A 22,661-nucleotide genomic window follows, 5' to 3' on the forward strand; every position below is an offset into this window, starting at 1 on the left:
TTGACAGGCCTGATCTAGGAGCAGCCATTAGTGGCCCGATATGGCTCAGTTGGTAAAGCATGAGGCTTACAATTTGTATTTATTTATATAGTTGTTTTGAGGACAACTTTTAGCCTTCAAGCAAAATCCAAGCAATACAATATGACATGGAAACCATAGGAACAAACAAATAATGGAGAATGTATTTTATTATTTTCTCAGGAACATGATATGCAGGCAGTTTTTTCTCCTACACAACCGTAAAACATTACGAGAGAACGCTACATACAGGTATGTAGGAGCCATTAAAAAAAATGACATGGTCTTACAGTGCTATAAAATGTCCATTTTAATTCTATTCAACAACACTCAACTTCAACTTGTTTTCAGCCAATGACAGAAGGTATAAACCAAGCAGTATTTTTTTGCACCATGTGACGCCTAGACTGAGGGCTCATGGGAACCAGAGTAGGGTGAAGTTGCCCCTAGACGCTGATCTAGGGTCAGTTTAGCATTTTTTTTCTCCACTAATTCTTAAGGTCAGGATTGATGGAGGGGAAGTTGATCCTAGAGCTGTACCTAGGGGAACCTTCACCCCGGAGCCAACCCATACCAGTGCAGCAGTACTTCAGTGTAAACATGTACAGTGTTTCTTAGTTCTACATTATCTCTATTCAAGTAGAGGGCCGTGGAGTGATACACTAGAAACAGTCATCGTTGTGTGAATAGCATGTACAGCAGATTGTTCTAGTGAAGCAGCTTGCTGTTCAGATGTTGGCGTTCTAACATTGACTTTAACATACAAGACAGCCGTGGGCTCATCCTGGTGTACACAACCAAGGTAGGCCATACTGTACTAACTATTTGACGGAAATATGAATGATAGTTTACTCTATGACTAAACAATGTCCCTTTAGTGATTTTGTTTAAACAAATTTTGAAATATGTGATTTTAAATGGAGGATCATTTCCCTTTAGAAGCCCTCCTGAAGACGCTGAGACCTAAATCCTAACTTGGAGAGATCCGTGCGCGTAACTGGGATGCATTCAGTTCGATTCAACGTTCGCTACTGAACTACATTTCCCCCAAACGATGCGCAGCGTTCCCGTAACAGCCTTTGAGGTATGTTTGCTCCGTGTTTGGTGGGTGTGGCCTGATCAATATGGGTGTGGCCTGATCAATATATGTGTGGGCCTATCAATATGGGTGTGACCTGATCAATATGTGTGTGACCATTTTAAATCGCAAAACTCGTGCAGCACACACACACACACACACCATAAAATCTCACGCGACTGTGGGACGCGGGACAAAGCTGGCACCGCAATGTCGAGCAAGGTCTGGCCTTATCATGGTAAAGATCTGGTTTAGGCAGCACACACACCATACACCGTTCTTCAACTGGTCGTTCAGTACAGTACCATTTCCGTTGAAGTAAACGTCGAACACCGCTATGTGACGTACTGACCACACCCCTGATGTCAATGTTACATTTGAGGAAAAAGATTTGAGTCTTTAAGCTTTCCACACAATTGTTTCAGTCCCAACAGATCCTAAGGCAGCACCATTGTTAACATATGCATAGACATAGATTAATTCAGTAAATGTTACAATAAGGTATTTTCTCCAACTTTAAGCAAGCCTCGGCTATTTGGCAACACTTTATGTTTAAGCCTAGATCCCCAAAAGTTCACTCAAGTACACTAATTAGCACCACATAAACAGCACGTTACTACAAAGAGACATTTAAGCTAAATAATAAGAATATATTTGCTGTCGTTACTAGAAGTATCATCAATTATCCAAATCCCTCCAAAGCCACATTGTTGCTTACAGTGTTCGACATTAAGCCAAACATGTACAAAGCAAATGAAGCGCTGAAAGTCCTAAACCCTAAAACATCATATCAATCAAACCTAAGTGTCTTTACAGCTGTACTGCTTTCAGTATTGCTTCTAAATGGACAGTATTGTGAATTCTGTTTGAGATAGATTAAACATACAGTACTATTTGTATCTCTAAACACATTTTTGCTAAACTTGACGAAGGACAAGAACGTCATTGTAATTACTCACGGCTGGAAGCCAAAGTCTCAGCAGTGGCTATACCAAACAGATAGCATGAAGTTCACCAATGCTGAAATAGATAGAAATGTTTGTGCTGGGCTAAAGAAGTAAACTTGAGAAGAAAAAAAAACCCGGAAAGTCCAACACACTGATTATGCTCCGAAAATAGCACCTTTTATCAGACAACGTTTCCATCCACAAGGATCTTCGTCAGGTCATTTTGTCAGGTTGTTTTGACCTGATGAAGATCCTTACAGATGGAAATGTTGTCCGATAAACAGTGGTACTTGGGAGCATAAACAGTGTGCGGGACTTTCTGTTTTTTTGGGGAAGAAACTGATAGGAAACCAGTAGACCTAGGTCCGATGGTACGCTTGAAGTTTGTAGTTTGCACTTTTGGCACTATTGCATTGGTTACATTATACGGGGTTAACTAAATTAATGGAAACTACAAGTTGTATACCTTGATGGATTTTGTCTGATTTTCAATGTGATAAATCCCGAAAAAAATACAGTATGGAAAATAGTAAGACATTTACAAAATATTAGCATGAGTTAACATTATTAAAAACAAAAACTTCTCCAAAAACACCAAAGAGTTGGATCCTTATGTAGATCTACAGTATATCAGCTCAACGGATCCCAGGTGAAGGCTGGTCAACAATTACACCCTCAAAAGAGATGTGCTTAGACCGACTCAATACCAATAACATGACATAGTATCGACTCAATATCAATAACATGGCCATAGTATCGACTCAATATCAATAACATGACATAGTATCGACTCAATATCAATAACATGGCCATAGTATCGACTCAATATCAATAACATGGCCATAGTATCGACTCAATATCAATAACATGGCCATAGTATCGACTCAATACCAATAACATGGCCATAGTATCGACTCAATATCAATAACATGGCCATAGTATCGACTCAATATCAATAACATGGCCATAGTATCGACTCAATACCAATAACATGGCCATAGTATCGACTCAATACCAATAACATGACATAGTATCGACTCAATACCAATAACATTACCATAGTATCGATTCAACCTCAATAACATGACATAGTATCGACTCAATACCAAAAAGATGGCAATAGCATGTACTCAATACCAGTAACATGAGCATAATATCAACTCAATACCAGTAACATGAGCATAATATCGACTCAATACAAATAACATGAGCATAGTATCGACTCAATACCAATAACATTACCATAGTATCGACTCAATACCAATAACATGACATAGTATCGACTCAATACCAATAACATTACCATAGTATCGACTCAATACAAATAACATGAGCATAGTATCGATTCAATAACATGACATAGTATCGACTCAATACCAATAACATGACATAGTATCGACTCAATACCAATAACATGAGCATAGTATCGACTCAATACCAATAACATTACCATAGTATCGACTAAATACAAATAACATGACATAGTATCGATTCAACCTCAATAACATGACATAGTATCGACTCAATACCAATAAGATGAGCATAGTATCGACTCAATACTAATAACATGACATAGTATGGACTCAATACCAATATCATGACATAGTATGGACTCAATACCAATAACATGACATAGTATGGACTCAATACCAATAACATGACATAGTATGGACTCAATACCAGTAACATGACATAGTATGGACTCAATACCAATAACATGACATAGTATGGACTCAATACCAATAACATGACATAGTATGGACTCAATACCAATAACATGACATAGTATGGACTCAATACCAGTAACATGACATAGTATGGACTCAATACCAATAACATGACATAGAATGGACTCAATACCAGTAACATGACATAGTATGGACTCAATACCAATAACATGACATAGTATGGACTCAATACCAGTAACACAACGTACTAATGACACATTTACAGTGCTTATAATCTACCGCTGGTTAGGTTGAAACAGGTGTGTTCTGTCCATCCCACGTGTTGGAATAAGTGCACTTGATATACATACATAGGATTTGACACCTAAATTCGCCCCTGGAAGGAGGGGGCGAGGGGGTGAGGGGAGGGTCAACTCCTCTGCTGCATCTTCTGTGCGTAAAAGTCCCGGCAAGTTTCACAGCAGCGTTGATACCAGCGCATGTCTTGGCAGAGGTTCTTCTCGCGGATTACTTTGCAGTAAACCGGCCACTGGTCCCGTAAACACTTGAATGTCAGGGCAGCTACGGAGGATGAAAGGAGAGATTCAGTTTGACATAGTGCACAGTTTCCTAATCCGAGTCCTGGGGATCCAAAATGGTGAACATTTTTGTTCCAGCCTAGCAGTAACCCACTTGATTCAACTCATCATCAAGCCTGTGATTGCTTGAACTGGGCGTGTTAGTGCAGAGGACCAGGATTAGGAAACATCCATGTACTGTAACACCTATACATATGAATATAATAAGTTTTGTTGATAGCATGCAGTTTTAACTGAATAACAGATGAACATGGCTTTTTATCAAATAGTTATTCCAGTGCATCACCAATAGGTGGCAGTATTATACACATTTCACATTTACTTTTCTTTGCACTGATTCAACTTTGCATTTCATTGGAGATGAAATAAAAATATAAATACAAATCTATCATGTAAAACAGAGATTACATTGAAAGTCCAGCTGCCACATTGCAATTTCAGGGCTATCAAAAAGAATGGGTATTATAGTAGCAAATTATTAGCCACACCTAAACACACAATGACTAAAGGATGATGGCAGAAGCATATTATTGCACATTCCCACAGACTCAAGCAGTCCTATATTGTCCAAAAGCTTCCAAATAGTCTCTCTCTCTCTCTCTCTCTCTCTCTCGTAAAATCTGTCCTCAAACCCTCAGTCCATTGACACTAACACCCGTTTACACGAGAGCAGAGTTCTCAAGAGGACGCAAGGTCACGAGGATAACCTTGTTTCATTTGTGTTTCAGGGCTGCTGTGCTGGGTAGGGGAGTCGGCACTCTGCAACACACACTACTCTGTCACACAATCAACAAAACGTTATATTATGACCGTTCCATCGCATTCCATTTGCATCGGCAGCATTCTGAATAAACTCAGATCTCGGGGGCATAGAAACTGTGTTGACATACTTTCTTGAAGTGAACAGGCCTTGGTAATGAAGCCAGGGGTTGTAAACATCCCTCTTTGCCAATGAGACGATGGGACCACCAACACTGGTTGCTTCCCAAATCGCATTCTATCCCCTATGTAGTGCACTACTTTTGACCAGGGCTCATGGGGTAGTGCACTACATAGGGAATAGGGTGCCGTTTGGGACTGCCACGGTCTCTATCTACCTCGGAACATTCCAGAGGCGGCTAGGGAGGGCTGCCACTTCTTGGATATGTCTGAAATGGCACCCTGTTCCCTAGTGCATTACTTTTGACCAGACCCCTATAGGCCCTGGTCAAAAGTAATTCACTACATAGGGAATAGGGTGCCATTTGAGACGTAAACCCTTCTCTTGATGGCGTTCTGCTGTTTTTGAGATGGCGTGAAGTCTCCACCAAGGCAAACACAACGGAACACAACACCCGTGGCTGGGGTGGGATTAGTGGGAACGCCATGGCGACAGACAGTAAAACAACTCACACCTCTTCATTCTTCTGCCTCCCGAAATCTGAGTCATCCTTTTGGCTTCATGGGAAAAGTCTGAGTCATCTTTTTGGCTTCATGGGAAATTCAACTGCTAAGTCTAGTTTGCTGCTGCGCGGCTGAGCCCATTGTTATTGCGACTGATACACAGTAGTAGAGGTGTAACAGTGTTTTCATTAGTGGTACGGGATACACATGGTATACACCGTTCAATGAAATGCTTACTTGCAGGTTCCTTCTGGACAATGCAACAACAATAAGAAACAATAATAATACCATATTTTTCATTTGTTTTATTTAAAATAAGAATATAAACAAAGTAAATGACTCAGTAGAATATATATTTTTTTATTTTTTAGCATTGTAGATAAAATTGTCTTCACCAACCACTGGAGGGCCTTACGGTTGTGGACAGAGAAATTCTCGAACCAGGCTGTGATACAACCGGTCAGGACACTCTCAATGGTGCAGGGGTAGTATTTGGAGAGGATCCGGGGCGGCATGCTGAATTTCTTCAGCCGCCTTAGGAAGTAAAGATGCTGTCGCACCCTCTTGACAAGAGTGGTGGTGTTGTTGGTCCATGTCAAGTCCTCTGTGATGTGGATACAGAGGAACTTAAAACTGCTGACTCTCTCTACTGAAGTCCCGTTGATGTGGATCTGTGCATGTTCCCTATGCTTCCTCCCTATAGCCTGACTCGTCTTGGTTGGTTATCAGGCCTAAAACATGATCGTCAGAAAACGTGATGATGGAGTTAGTGTCGTGCAAAGCCAACAGAGAGTACAGCAGAGGACTGAGGACACACCCCTGGGGGGCCCCTGTGTTAAGAGTCATTGTGGAGGACGTGTTGTTGCCAATCCTCACAGCCTGTAGTCTGCCCGTCAGGAAGTCCAAGATCCAGTTGCAGAGGGTGCTGTACAGAACATGACCAGCCTCTCGAAGCACTTCACAATTACCGGGGTGATCTTTTTGAGCATGTCACCTTCTTTTTCTTGGGCATTGGGACTATGATGGTGTCCTTGAAGCAAGTGGGGTATACAGCCTGGGACAGGGATAGGTTGAAGATGTCTAAGAAGAAGCCCACCACCCGGTCAGCACACACCCTGAGGGCGTGGCCAGGGATGCCATCTGGGCCGGTGGCTTTGTGAGTATTCACTCTTTTGAGAGTTTTTCCTCACGTTAGCCTCGGAGAGCGAAAGAACCTGGTCGTCCGGAACAGCGAGAGTCCTCCTGGATGGCTTGGTATTGTCCACCTTTGTAGTCCGTGATAGTCTGTAGTCCTTGACACATGCGTTGCGGGTCTGAGTTGTCGAACCTCAATTAAAAGTTTGAGTCTGTATTGTCTTTCTGCGTCCCTAAATGTGCTCGTACCTGTTTATCTTGTACGCATCGCGCACCACAGAGCCATCGGGATTCGTTCTGCTGACATTGAATGCTGCAATACAGGCTCTCAGCATGGTACGGATTTCTCCATTCATCCAGGGTTTTTGGTTGGGGTATGTCTGGATTGTTATTGTGGGTACAATATCATCAACACATTTCCTAATGAAGCCTGTGACTGACGTTGTACACTGAGTGTACAAAACATTAAGGGCACCTGCTCTGTCCATGACATAAACTAACCAGGTGAATGCTATGATCTCAAATATTATTATTATGATTTTTTTTTAAATGTACCCCTTTTTCTCCCCAATGTTGTGGTATCCAATTGGTAGTTACAGTCCTGTCCCATCACTGCAACTCCCGTACGGACTTGGGAGAGGCGAAGGTCGAGAGCCATGCAGCCTCCGAAACACAACCCAGCCAAGCCGCACTGCTTCTTGACACAACGCCCGCTTAACCCGGAAGCCAGCCGCACCAATGTGTCAGAGGAAACACCATACACCTGGCAACCATGTCAGCGTGCACTGCACCCAGCCCACCACGGGAGTTGCTAGTGCGCGATGGGATAAGAACATCCCTGCCAGCCAAACCCTCCCTAACCCAGACGACGGACGACGCTGGGCCAATTGTGCGCCGCCCCATGGGTCTCCCGGTCGCGGCCGGCTGCGACAGAGCCTGGACTCGAACCATCTCTAGCGGCTCCCACTCGGGAGGCCCCATGATCCCTTATTGATGTCAATTGTTAAATCCACTTCAATCAGTGTAGATGAAGGGCAGGTTAATGAAGGATTTTTTAAGCCTTGAGACAATTGAGACATGGATTGTGTATGTGTGCCATTCAGAGGGTGAATGGGCAAGACAAAATATTTAAGTGCCTATGAACAGGGTATGGTAATAGGTGCCAGGTTCACTGGTTTGTGTTAAGAACTGCAACGCTGCTGGGTTTTTCACGCTCAACCGTTTCGTGTGTATCAAGAATGATCTACCACCCAAAGGACATCCAGCCAACTTGACAACTGTGGGAAGCATTGTAGTCAACATGGGCCAGCATCCCTGTGGAACGATTTCGACAACTTATAGTGTCCATGCTTCATGAAATTGAGGCTTTTCTGAGGGGGGAGGTGTCTTAAAGTAATGATGGACTGTTGTTTCTCTTTGCTTATTTGAGCTGTTCTTGCCATAATATGGTGCTATCTTCTGTATACCAACCCTACCTTGTCACAACATAACTGATTGGCTCAAATGCATTAAGAAGGAAAAAGAATCCACAAATTAACTTTTAACAAGGCACACCTGTTAATTGAAATGCATTCCACAAGTGACTACCTCATGAAGCTGGTTGAGAGAATGCCAAGAGTGTGCAAAGCTGTCATCAAGGCAAAAGGTGGCTATGAAGAGTCTCAAATAGAAAATATATTTTGATTTGTTTAATACTTTCTTTGGTTACTACATGATTCCATATGTGTTATTTCATAGTTTTGATGTCTTCACTATTATTCTACATTGTAGAAAATAGTAAAAAATAAAGAGAAAACCCTTGAATGAGTAGGTGTCCACACTTTTGACTGGTACTGTATTCCTATCATTATTCTCAAAACAGCATTGAGTCTGCCTCCTCTGTCCAGCACTTCACTATTCTGTGTTGATGGTTCCCTCTTGAGTTGCTGCTTGTAGGCGGGGAGTAGGAACAGAGAGAGACGTTATCTGATTGTATGCAAAAACAGTGATAGTATTAGTTGCTATTGACTGCATGGTAATATGTATGTCAGTGGTATTGGTCCTATATCTATGACAACTGTGTGGCTTGTGGGCTAGTCTTTTATCTAAGCATGTTTTCATAGTATTTTTGTTTTATTTTATACTTTGTAGCCCTAATCTCACATTGAACAGACTATTGAGCAGACAATTTTCTGTTTTTTTTCATTCAATATCTATTGTACCACTATACAGATTCAATTGATATAACATTGTACTCCAACAGACGTATGTCTGTTCTAAATAGAATGGATAAACAGGAAATATGTACAAAAAAAAAAATGAATGGGAGTGAATAAAAAATAATACAAAAAGTGAATGCGAGAGAGGCTTGAGGCACAAACGTTCATATTTTCCAGATTCCTGGAGGAGCTTAGCATTACCAGCTGTGAAGGTTTTAGAGGGGGGGGGGGGGGGGGGCAGGGCTGCTACCCTGGTGCGTACCACAGACACCCCTCCCTCCAGCTGCATCTCTGCCGGCGTACACCAATTATAAACATCATGCCATATATCCACCCGGCCTCAGCCCGGCCTCAGCCCAACCTCAACCTCAGTAGCCCCAGTCTCAATCTCAGCAACCCCAGCCCCACCCCCAGTCGCAACCTCGACAGCCTCATTCTCAACCTCAGCAGCCTCAGCAGAATCAACCTCAGCAGCCCCAGAATCAACCTCAGCAGCCCCAGAATCAACCTCAGCAGCCCCAGCCCCAGAATCAACCTCAGCAGCCCCAGAATCAACCTCAGCAGCCCCAGAATCAACCTCAGCAGCCCCAGAATCAACCTCAGCAGCCCCAGAATCAACCTCAGCAGCCCCAGAATCAACCTCAGCAGCCTCAGCAGAATCAGCCTCAGCCCCAGAATCAACCTCAGCAGCCTCAGCAGAATCAGCCTCAGCCCCAGAATCAGCCTCAGAATCAACCTCAGCAGCCTCAGCAGAATCAGCCTCAGCCCCAGAATCAACCTCGGCAGCCTCAGCCCCAGAATCAACCTCGGCAGCCCCAGAATCAACCTCAGCAGCCTCAGCAGAATCAGCCTCAGCCCCAGAATCAACCTCAGCAGCCTCAGCAGAATCAGCCTCAGCCCCAGAATCAGCCTCAGAATCAACCTCAGCAGCCTCAGCAGAATCAGCCTCAGCCCCAGAATCAACCTCGGCAGCCTCAGCCCCAGAATCAACCTCGGCAGCCCCAGCCCCAGCAACTCTTCCCCAGCTGCAATTTATGATAAACTATGCTCACTCTTCCCAGAAGGCTTAACATTTTCGAACGTCGTCATCTGGTACCATCCAGCCCCTAAACACAGTGACCTGCGTCCTAAATGGCACCCTATTCCCTATGTAGTGCACTACTTTTGACCAGAGCCCTATTCCCTATTTAGTTCACTACTTTTGACCAGGGCCGATAGGGACACACCCAGGGACGAGTGGGCAGAAGGGTTGGTGGAACGTGTAAACTGTGAAATTCACTGCAGGCTTTAAAAAAAATTATAAAAAATGGCACTTGTGTCTGGGGTCAACGGAGGTTGTTGAGTGGTGTGTCTGGCATGCTCGTGAATAGGCGATATTATACAACACAGCATAATTCCACAGCTTGAGGCCGCACATAATATTTTTAATGAAGTCATCAAAACATGGCACATTTAGATTGCCGGGGCCCTCCGCCTTGCTGGGGAAGTGGTGGGCCAAACTTTCCACATCAACGCTCGCCAATTAATGGGTTTTGAACTGACTCGGGAATGAGCTCGAGATACTTTGAGGATAGTTTTTTGGAAACCCTACACAGCGCGATGTCTGTCAGAGAGCCCGTTGTGCGCGAGACAGATGATGTATCTAATGGATTTGTACCATACTCAAATAATGAGACAGAACAACCCTTGGGAACGTTCGATGAACTTGGGAAGCTATGATAGGTAAGGGAGCTGGAATGGTGATTGCAAGCTGCGTCTAGGGAACAGTTATTGTAAGTAGTAAAAACAACAGGACTTCATTATTATTAGGTATTTATTATTAGGTTATTATATTAATCTATAGATTAATTATTATCAGGACCAATCTATAGCTGAATATAGAGCTCAACTCTTGTCTTTTCTAAACCCATGCAAGCATCAAGTGAGTTCTGGCCTTCTTTAATATTCAATCTATTTTAACTTTAAAGAATAAACTGTGTTGATAAAACCCTGACTCTGAAAAGAAAGGGCATTTCTCCAATTCATTTTCTGGATAACATTTCGGAACTGAATTGGAACGGATCCCTACCTTTGTTCAACATGAACCCGGGAGGTGGTGACAGTGATGACAAGTTGCGTGATAACTCACCCAGGCGTGGCGAGGTGATGGTGTTGACGTTGATCCTCTCATTGCACGCCTGCTGCTGACATGGCCGGTACGCCGCCGGCTTCTCCGACGAGAAGCACTCGTTGCCGTGGCGCCCGGTGATCTTGTGCATGCACTGGATAACCCGGGACTGCATGCTTTTACCACAGGTGACCGAGCACTGTCAACACCGTAACACACAGCATAAGATCAGAGACACTGTCAACACCATAACACACAGCATAAGATCAGAAGCACTGTCAACACCGTAACACACAGCATAAGATCAGAGACACTGTCAACACCATAACACACAGCATAAGATCAGAGACACTGTCAACACCGTAACACACAGCATAAGATCAGAGGTACTGTCAACACCGTAACACACAGCATAAGATCAGAGGCACTGTCAACACTGTAACACACAGCATAAGATCAGAGGTACTGTCAACACCGTAACACACAGCATAAGATCAGAGGTACTGTCAACACCGTAACACACAGCATAAGATCAGAGGTACTGTCAACACCGTAACACACAGCATAAGATCAGAGACACTGTCAACACCATAACACACAGCATAAGATCAGAGGCACTGTCAACACCATAACACACAGCATAAGATCAGAGGCACTGTCAACACTGTAACACACAGCATAAGATCAGAGGCACTGTCAACACCATAACACACAGCATAAGATCAGAGACACTGTCAACACCGTAACACACAGCATAAGATCAGAGACACTGTCAACACCATAACACACAGCATAAGATTATGTCAGTGGCCATAATGTCAAATACAATGCAAAATATAATAATAATAACAAAATATTTATTTTTTGTTATGAGCTCATACTGATGAGTTAGGAACTCCCCTCACCTGGTTGTCTAGGTCTTAATTGATGAGTTAGGAACTCCCCTCACCTGGTTGTCTAGGTCTTAATTGATGAGTTAGGAACTCCCCTCACCTGGTTGTCTAGGTCTTAATTGATGAGTTAGGAACTCCCCTCACCTGGTTGTCTAGGTCTTAATTGATGAGTTAGGAACTCCCCTCACCTGGTTGTCTAGGTCTTAATTGATGAGTTAGGAACTCCCCTCACCTGGTTGTCTAGGTCTTAATTGATGAGTTAGGAACTCCCCTCACCTGGTTGTCTAGGTCTTAATTGATGAGTTAGGAACTCCCCTCACCTGGTTGTCTAGGTCTTAATTGATGAGTTAGGAACTCCCCTCACCTGGTTGTCTAGGTCTTAATTGATGAGTTAGGAACTCCCCTCACCTGGTTGTCTAGGTCTTAATTGATGAGTTAGGAACTCCCCTCACCTGGTTGTCTAGGTCTTAATTGATGAGTTAGGAACTCCCCTCACCTGGTTGTCTAGGTCTTAATTGATGAGTTAGGAACTCCCCTCACCTGGTTGTCTAGGTCTTAATTGATGAGTTAGGAACTCCCCTCACCTGGTTGTCTAGGTCTTAATTGATGAGTTAGGAACTCCCCTCACCTGGTTGTCTAGGTCTTAATTGATGAGTTAGGAACTCCCCTCACCTGGTTGTCTAGGTCTTAATTGATGAGTTAGGAACTCCCCTCACCTGGTTGTCTAGGTCTTAATTGATGAGTTAGGAACTCCCCTCACCTGGTTGTCTAGGTCTTAATTGATGAGTTAGGAACTCCCCTCACCTGGTTGTCTAGGTATTAATTGATGAGTTAGGAACTCCCCTCACCTGGTTGTCTAGGTCTTAATTGATGAGTTAGGAACTCCCCTCACCTGGTTGTCTAGGTCTTAATTGATGAGTTAGGAACTCCCCTCACCTGGTTGTCTAGGTCTTAATTGATGAGTTAGGAACTCCCCTCACCTGGTTGTCTAGGTCTTAATTGATGAGTTAGGAACTCCCCTCACCTGGTTGTCTAGGTCTTAATTGATGAGTTAGGAACTCCCCTCACCTGGTTGTCTAGGTCTTAATTGATGAGTTAGGAACTCCCCTCACCTGGTTGTCTAGGTCTAAATTGATGAGTTAGGAACTCCCCTCACCTGGTTGTCTAGGTCTTAATTGATGAGTTAGGAACTCCCCTCACCTGGTTGTCTAGGTCTTAATTGATGAGTTAGGAACTCCCCTCACCTGGTTGTCTAGGTCTTAATTGATGAGTTAGGAACTCCCCTCACCTGGTTGTCTAGGTCTTAATTGATGAGTTAGGAACTCCCCTCACCTGGTTGTCTAGGTCTTAATTGATGAGTTAGGAACTCCCCTCACCTGGTTGTCTAGGTCTTAATTGATGAGTTAGGAACTCCCCTCACCTGGTTGTCTAGGTCTTAATTGATGAGTTAGGAACTCCCCTCACCTGGTTGTCTAGGTCTTAATTGATGAGTTAGGAACTCCCCTCACCTGGTTGTCTAGGTCTTAATTGATGAGTTAGGAACTCCCCTCACCTGGTTGTCTAGGTATTAATTGGACACATATTGAAAGGAAATGACAGCAGACTACTGCATTTCATTGAATGAGTTTGACCATGAAATGATATCTGTTTGATTACGAAAGCGTTATGACTTTTGACCTCATGTTAAGTGTCACCTACCACAGCCCCTGGTCAGTGCCCCAGTATGTGGCTGTATGTATGAGTGATCCATATAATGAGCTTGCATCACTCACTTGGGCCAAGCCAAAAGTCTCTGAGGTGAAAGACCTGCCAAGGCATGAGTGGAACACCGGCTTCAGCGATTGGCTGCGGCCAGCCCGAGCTGTTTCCGTGGTCGACTGCTGTTCGCCAAAACACAGAGAGATTCAGGCCTAAATATGTCCAACCCGGCAGAGACAGAGTGAATTTATACAGGAGGCGCTGCGATGAATAGTGGCAGAGACAGATTAATATAGTCTTGTAATCCCTTCTCCAATGTCTTTTTAAAAAACAGCTTTCTAGACATTCAAAGAAGTGGGGGGTTGGAGAGATGGAGTCCGTCCGCTTTCAACTCGAGGCTTTTTCGACATGAGCTAACTTCGTAATGCATTTATGTGGAGGTGAGTGTTTAAATAACAGACAGCTGTTGTGACTAGAACAGCATGTTGGGGATCAGGCATGTCTGGACGGGGCGAGCGGGGAGAGAACCGCCTCGGCGGCGCTCCTATTCACCCGATACATTAGTCTGCTTTAGCCATACCGAGGCTCGGGAAGATGGCAAATACATCTCAGGGTTTGGCAGTGATTTGACAGAGCACTCTCCATGACAATTTGTAGATTTCCAGATTTCCACAGAGAGAGGGGGAGAGAGAGAGGGAGAAAGAGACAGAGAGAGAGAGAGAGAGAGATACAGAGTGAGAGAGAGAGACAGAGTGAGAGAGACAGACAGACAGACAGACAGACAGACAGACAGACAGACAGACAGACAGACAGACAGACAGACAGACAGACAGACAGACAGACAGAGATATAGACGTGGAATAAAACAATGCAACAGACAGGAAATAATCAAATACGCTTTTGAAAAAGTCAAAGTAAGCCCATGTATTTATATAAGGATAGATTTAGTTTTAAAAAAAATTATAGGTGTGATTGAGTTCATTCCCATGTATTTACTGTACATGGCTACAGTAGGCCGTGAACATGTTATACTGACTATATAAAGTAATCTAGGGGTATTTTTATTAGCATTACCACAAATGATGTGGTTTATAGTCACATATTAAGGGATTTGTGGTTCTGCAAGCCACAGAGTCGAAGCAAATAAGAGAAAAAAAAGATTACTCGAAAACAAATGTCCGTTCCCAGTTCTCACAACCTCACCCCTTTTGCCATCCCATTGGAACAATGTTCACAAAGGGACGGGCCATCTGAGTCAACTGTTAACACAGTGGAAATGTGGATTATTAGTATGGTTGCAAAGGGTCAGAAACTTTCCGGTACATTTTCCATGGGAAATTAAGCCCGGGAATTTGGGGAACTTTGCTTAAATTCATCAAAAAAGTTAGCTTACAGTTAACCTTTTTTGTGGGATACACATAAGGCAATTCTAGGTCTTGTGGCATATTTTGGTTAAACTATCCCCAATTCAATGGAATTGCAACCCTCTGTATGCACAGTGTATTCTTCCATCAGATGTACGGCTGATTCTCAAGACCTTGCACTCTAATGAGATGCTATTGAGCCCACACTACTATACTGTCTGAGCCAGGAACTACATGCTTTCTGGTAAGTTTTGATTACAATACTGGATGGGGTGAATATATTTTATATGACATACATGATTTTTTGTTAACTAGTAAATAGTAGCCTACAGCAAAGTGTGTTTAAATCATTTCTAACTTGTTAACAATTTCTGGTAGTTGGTTTTTGCTACCATGTGGGTTTTAGCTTACTTGAGCCTGCTAACTGAGGAGTGTTAATTCATCTGTTTCCATACATGTTTCATTTTAAAACATTTATCTTACAAAGGAGTTGTTTAATCAAACTGCTTAACTATTTATCTGTACATGGAATTGTATTTGTGTTTTTTTAACTCATTTTAAAAAATCTTCACAGGAAAATGTCACGGGCACTATCTGATGTGTGGAGACATTTCACTGCAGCTAATGTAAAATGAAAAGCTGTGTACATTTGCAAATACTGTGCCAAATCATATGTGAAGAATTCAACAAAGATGCAGAATCATCTGGCCAAGTGCATAAAGTTCCCTCAGCGCTCACAACAAGCAACCTCTGACAAAAGTCCCAATACTTCTATTCGAGGTGAAAATGATGAATCAGACACCTTATCGATAGCAACAGCTCATGGTCCTCTTGGAATCAGAAGTTTTTTTGACTCAATGGAGGAACGTAGTCAGAGAATAATTAACTACATCATCTCCACCCCTCAACCTGTATTCTACAAGAGCACAGATACAAGGGACAACAGACACACCGGACTCTACATTGCAGATGAGCTGAAGGCGGTCATCAATGACCTTGGAGTCTTACCCTCACATCACACCAATTTGCTGTGCTGCTCATGCATTGAATCTGCACCTCAAGGACATCATGGCACTGAAAACAATGGATACACTCTACAAGAGAGCCAAGGAAATGGTTAGGTATGTGAAGGGTCATCAAGTTATAGCAGCAATCTACCTCACCAAGCAAAGTGAGAAGAATAAGAGCACCACATTGAAGCTGCCCAGCAACACCCATTGGGATGGTGTTGTCATCATGTTTGACAGTCTCCTGGAGGGGAAGGAGTCTCTCCAAGAAATGGCCATACACAGTCTGCTGATATGGACAGCCCCATCAAGAGGATCCTTCTGGATTATGTATTTTGGGAGAGAGTGGTAAGCAGCCTGGAACTCCTGAAACCTATAGCAGTAGCCATTGCACGGATTGAGGGAGACAATGCCATCCTGTCTGATGTTCAGACTGCTTGCAGATGTAAGAGAAGAAATCCGTACTGCCCTGCCAACTTCACTTTTGCTCTATGCAGAGGAAACTGCAGTTCTGAAATACATCAAAAAGAGTGAAGACTTCTGACTGAAGCCAAATCACGCCGCAGCGTGTATGTTGGACCCCAAATATGCTGGCAAGAGCATCCTGTCTGGTGCAGAGATCAACAAGGCCTATGGTGTCATCACAACTGTGTCTCGCCACCTTGGCCTGGATGAGGGTACGGTTCATGGCAGTCTGGCGAAATACACTTCCAAGCAAGGGCTTTGGGATGGAGATGCAATATGGCAGTCGTGCCAACATATCTCATCAGCCACCTGGTGGAAGGGACTTTGTGGATCTGAGGCTCTTTCCCCTGTTGCCTCCATCATCCTCCAAATCCCACCAACATCAGCCGCTTCAGAGAGCAACTGGTCCTTGTTTGGGAACACACACACCAAAGCATGCAACAGGCTGACCAATACAAGGGTTGAAAAATTGGTGGCAATCCGGGCAAATTTGAGGCTTTTTGACCCTGACAACGACCCATCCTCAAAAGATTGGAAAGTGACAGTGAAGATGAGGCCTCGGAGTCTAATGTTCAAGAGGTAGACATTGAGGAGTTCCAGGGAGAAGACATGGAAGCCTGAGAGGAAGACAACCAAAGCTATAGTTTCTAGACTATAATTTTACAGATGTATGTTGAAAACGTTTTTGGGAGATGCGATGGATCATTGGGGATCATTCAATATTCCCTTTCTTTTGTTGTTCAGTGAAATCATCCCATGTGAAGAGTCAACTCATTTAATTAAAGTTCAATTCGTAACTAAATTGTTTTTTTTTCTATTGGAAGGATTTAATCATTTGCAATTATGTCTACTTATGATAAGGTAAAATGTTTATGTTTCTGTCTCCATATGATATGTTAGTATATCTACATTTAAATGGTATTAATATTAATTTGCATATATTTCCGTTAATTCCCATATATTCCCGTTAATTCTCATATATTCCCATTAATTCCCATGGAAAGTTTCCACCTCTGAATATTCGCCAAAATGTGCAACCCTAATTATTAGTGTTGCCACCGTCCAGTAAACATGGCGTTTACAGTACATTGCACATACAAAACAAATGCTGTATTACCCCTACACCTCAACTGTGTACCAGTTCAAAGCCAGCTTACATAGCGATGTTATACTTTGCATCGTGAATTTATACTTCACCAAAATGGCTTAAAACGACCATTTTATCTCGGTGTGGCTGGCAGAAGCTAGTCAATGGGAGACACCTGACCGCCATTACAAACCACACGTTTTGCTAATACAGCGGAGAGGCCTACGGTCATTTTGAGCTAATTTGTCATTTCGGTCATTGCTGGAATCAGGTTTGAGGTCAGTAAGATTGGAACTCAATTCACTTACTGTTTATTGTGGAACTACTCTCAATAGGTGAGATGATACAGACAAATAACAACCCAAATAATTAAACAGAACACTATTATTATCATTATTATTACATTATTATTATTATTAGTAGTAGTAGCAGTAGTAGTAATAGTAGTAGTTGAACTAGTAGTAATAATATTAGTGGTAGTAGTAGCAGCAATAGTAGTAGCAGTAGTAGTAGTACTAGTAGTACTAGTAGTAACACTAGCAGTATAGTACTAGTAGTAATAATAGCAGTAGTATTAGTACTAGTATTAGTAGTAGTAGTACTAGTAGTAGCAGTAGCAGTAGTAGTAGTAGTAGCAGAAGCAATAGTAGTAGTACTAGTAGTAGTAGTAGTACTAGTAGTAATATTAATAACAGTAGCAGTAGTAGTAGTAGTAGCAGTAATAGTAGTAATTAGTAGTAGTAGTAACTAGTAGCAGTAGTAACTAGTAGTATTAGTAGCAGTAGTAGTAGTAGTAGTAGTACATTTACATTACATTTAAGTCATTTAGCAGACGCTCTTATCCAGAGTGACTTACAAAATGGTGCATTCACCTTATGATATCCAGTGGAACAACCACTTTACAATAGTGCATCTAAATCTTTTAAGGGGGGGGGGGGGGGTTAGAAGGATTACTTTATCCTATCCTAGGTATTCCTTAAAGAGGTGGGGTATTATTAGTATTATTAGTAGTAGCAGTAGTAGTAATTAGTAGTATTAGTAATAGTATTAGTAGTAGTAGTAGTAGTAGTAGTAATAATAATAGTATTAGTAGTAGCAGTAGTAGTAGTTGTAGTAGTAGTAGCAGTAATAGTAGTAGTAGTAATTAGTAGTAGTAAGTAGTAGTAACTAGTAGTATTAGTAGTAGCAGTAGTAGTAGTAGTAGCAGTAGTAGTACTAATAATAGTATTAGTAGTAGCAGTAGTAGCAGTAGTAGTAATTAGTAGTAGTAGTAGTTGTAGTAGCAGTAGTAGTAATTAGTAGTAGTAGTAGTTGTAGTAGCAGTAGTAGTAATTAGTAGTAGTAGTAATAGTGGTTGTAGTAGTACTTAGTAGTAGTAACAGCAGTTGTATTCGTAGTATTCGTAGTATTCGTATTAGCAGTATTAGTATTATTAGTAGTAGTAGTAGTAGTGGTATTCATAGTAGTGGTATTAGTAGTAGTAGTAATAATAGTAGTAGTAGTATTCGTATTAGTATTAGTAGAAGTAGTAGTAGTAGTAGTTTTATATCTCTATGTACCCACCTTGGCCCAGTCTCCTGTCCTCCAGATGTAACACTTGGAGTAGTCCTCACAGTCCTCCGTCTCACGGGGCAGGGTCGACAGGTCACACTTCTTCCGTGGGTTGGTGCACTTCACCAGCCGATGGCGCGCCCCCCGCCCACACTTCACCGAGCACTGCAACACACAGATCTGCGTCTCAGTACATTCATTTCCAATGGAACGCTGCGTTTGCCTTGCAGCATTGCGTTGCACTACTTTTGACCTGGACCCATTGTATCTGGTCAAAAGTAGTGCACTATGTAGGGAATAGGGTGCCATTTTGGACTCATATACACATGAAGTATGTAGGTATCTTGGATGTGTCAGACAAGGTCAAGGGGTTAGGATGATCTGATGCCTTGATCACACCAACAGCGTCGTTGCGCAAAACGGTACGCAGCATCATCTGGATATGTGTGCAACAAAAGTTCAACATTCACCTTCTGCTACCATTTCTGTCAAGCCGTCTACGCATACAGTTTGACGCATACGTTTCATAAATCCAACGTACGTACCACACAGAACGCACTGCAACTGCCTCTGCAACGCAATGCTGCAAGGCAAACGCAGCGTTCCAGAAAGAGACGTTTTATTCCAAAAGGAGCATGGCTGTCATAATGTGTTGATGGCTCTGTGCTCGTCTTCCCTCCCCTTTACTGTAAGGTGAAAGGTTAGGTTTCTGCCATATTGCCTTTGACTGTAAATACCTTTTTATATCAGTGGGCATTTTTTGTCTTTCTAGATCAGATGCACTGTTTCAATCTGTCGGGGAATATTAGGTAGCTAGAGAGTCTAACAGAGATGACCCCATCAGCCACGAGGCAGTGCACTTGAATGTTACCCCTAGGCACTGAACTCGAGTCAGTTTTACTTCCTGCCAAGGAGAGGTTGCACACAGGACTGATTTAGTGTGAGTTAATTCCAGATCAGTCTGGTGGGGGGGGGGGCAACTTCTTCCTGTAGCCTATCTATCAGGCCACGTCACTCTTTATCCCTTCATCCTTCTCTCCTCTCTTTTCACATCTCTTCTCAAATTCCCCCTTTTCTCTCCTCTGCCCCTACATGTACACAGCTGCCTGGGGGATTGGACCAAGGAGGGGTGATCAAAGGCAAGGACATTCACTGTCAGTCTTGGCCCTCTCGGCCCGGCCTCGAAAAACCCCCCTGGTGTTGGCAGATGTTTCGCTTTAGACCCTCCCGAGCAACCCCCGTCCCCAGGTGAGTTATGGTCTGCTCCGCAACCTCCGACAGGGGGAGCATTAAATCATATGCTAGAATAGGAGGGAGGGAGGTATTGGAGGGGAGCAGCTTCTCTTTCTTTGTGGGGTGGAGGGGAGGCCATCCCCTCATCCCCCCCCCCCCCCTCCCCATTTTACAAACCTGTCTTTTTACAGATGGGAAGGAAAGGAGGTCGGTTGCGCTGGCCCAGGACTCACAGTCAATTTCACTTGTTTGGTCTAGACACACTAATTTAGTTGCCCTTTGAACTCTAAATGAGATCACTGGGTTAATGTATTGGGGGTTATTGCAGGGGTGGCTACTATGGAGAAAGAGAGACAGAGAGAGACAGAGAGAGAGACAGAGAGAGACAGAGAGAGAGACAGAGAGAGAGACAAAGAGAGACACAAACAGACCCCACAGAGCCCCAGGACACCAACACAATTAGACCCAGCGAAATCATGAGAAAACAAAAATATCATTACTTGACACATTGGAAAGAATTAACAAAAAAACTGAGCAAACTAGAATGTTATTTGGCCCTAAACAGAGAGTACACAGTGGCAGAATACCTGACCACTGCGACTGAACCAAACGTAAGGAAAGCTTTGACTATGTACAGACTCAGTGAGCATAGCCTTGCTATTGAGAAAGGCTACTGTAGGCAGACCTGGCTCTCAAGAGAATACAGGCTATGTGCAACACTGCCCACAAAATGAGGTGGAAACTGAGCTGCACTTCCTAACCTCCTGCCAAATGTATGACCATATTAGAGACACATATTTCCCTCAGATTATACAGACCCACAAAGAATTTGAAAAGAAACCCAATTTTGATAAACTCCCACCCATATCTATTGGGTGAAATACCACAGTGTGACATCACAGCAGCAAGATTTGTGACCTGTTGCCACAAGAAAAGGGCAACCAGTGAAGAACAATCATTGTAAATACAACCCATATTTTTTGTTTAATTATTTTCCCTTTTGTACTTTAACTATTTGCACATAATATAACATTTGGAATGTCTTTATTTTTTGGAACGTTTATGAGTGTAATGTTTACTGTAAAAAAAATGTATTGTTTATTTCACGTTTACTTGCTTTGGCAATGTAAACATGTGTTTCCCATGCCAAAAAAAAAGCCTCTTAAATTGAAATTGAATTGAGAAAGAGAGAGAGAGAGAGTGAGAGAGAGAGAGAGAGAGAGAGAGAGAGATGAGCATATTCAATTGGGACAGATTAAGCCTTTGTTTTATTGGAAGGTTTGCATTTTTGTGTTGCAATCTACTGCAGAGATAGCCTGCAGAGTTCTGTCCTACTATCCAGGTATGTACCCAAACAATTTTAATTTCTTCTTTTAAAAATCCACCTCTCCAAAAACAAGTCTCTCATCGTTGCCGCCTGCTATAGACCACCCTCTGCCCCCAGCTGTGCTCTGGACACCATATGTGAACTGATTGCCCCCCATCTATCTTCAGAGTATGTGCTGCTAGGTGACCTAAACTGGGACATGCTTAACACCCCAGCCATCCTACAATCTAAGCTTGATGCCCTCAATCTCACACAAATTATCAATGAACCTACCAGGTATCACCCCAAAGCCGTAAACACGGGCACCCTCATAGATATCATCCTAACCAACTTGCCCTCTAAATACACCTCTGCTGTTTTCAACCAAGATCTCAGCGATCACTGCCTCATTGCCTGCATCCGTAATGGGTCAGCGGTCAAACGACCTCCACTCATCACTGTCAAACGCTCCCTGAAACACTTCAGCAAGCAGGCCTTTCTAATCGACCTGGCCCGGGTATCCTGGAAGGATATTGACCTCATCCCTTCAGTAGAGGATGCCTGGTTATTTTTTTTAAATGCCTTCCTCACCATCTTAAATAAGCATGCCCCATTTAAGAAATGTAGAACCAGGAACAGATATAGCCCTTGGTTCTCTCCAGACCTGACTGCCCTTAACCAACACAAAAACATCCTGTGGCGTTCTGCATTAGCATCGAACAGCCCCCGTGATATGCAACCTTTCAGGGAAGTTAGAAACCAATATACACAGGCAGTTAGAAAAGCCAAGGCTAGCTTTTTCAAGCAGAAATTTGCTTCCTGCAACACAAACTCAAAAAAGTTCTGGGACACTGTAAAGTCCTTGGAGAATAAGAGCACCTCCTCCCAGCTGCCCACTGCACTGAGGATAGGAAACTCTGTCACCA

General features: G+C 43.0%; 1 protein-coding gene across 1 annotated transcript in view; it reads right to left on the minus strand.

Moving 5' to 3' along the window:
* Positions 1–170: 170 nt before the first annotated feature.
* Positions 171–22,661, minus strand: part of LOC106571837 (A disintegrin and metalloproteinase with thrombospondin motifs 19) — a 119,655-nt gene continuing 97,164 nt past the window's right edge. Inside the window, exons 21-23 of the mRNA XM_014145308.3 lie at positions 19,209–19,361; positions 11,153–11,330; positions 171–4,292 (exon numbers count right to left, since the gene is read on the minus strand). Of these exons, the coding sequence (XP_014000783.1) occupies positions 4,141–4,292; positions 11,153–11,330; positions 19,209–19,361 (483 nt within the window). The 3' untranslated portion in view covers positions 171–4,140. The remainder of the gene's footprint in view (positions 4,293–11,152; positions 11,331–19,208; positions 19,362–22,661) is intronic.

Source organism: Salmo salar, chromosome 01, assembly GCF_965601325.2.
Source record: "Salmo salar chromosome 01, fSalSal1, whole genome shotgun sequence".
Lineage (NCBI taxonomy): Eukaryota > Metazoa > Chordata > Actinopteri > Salmoniformes > Salmonidae > Salmo > Salmo salar.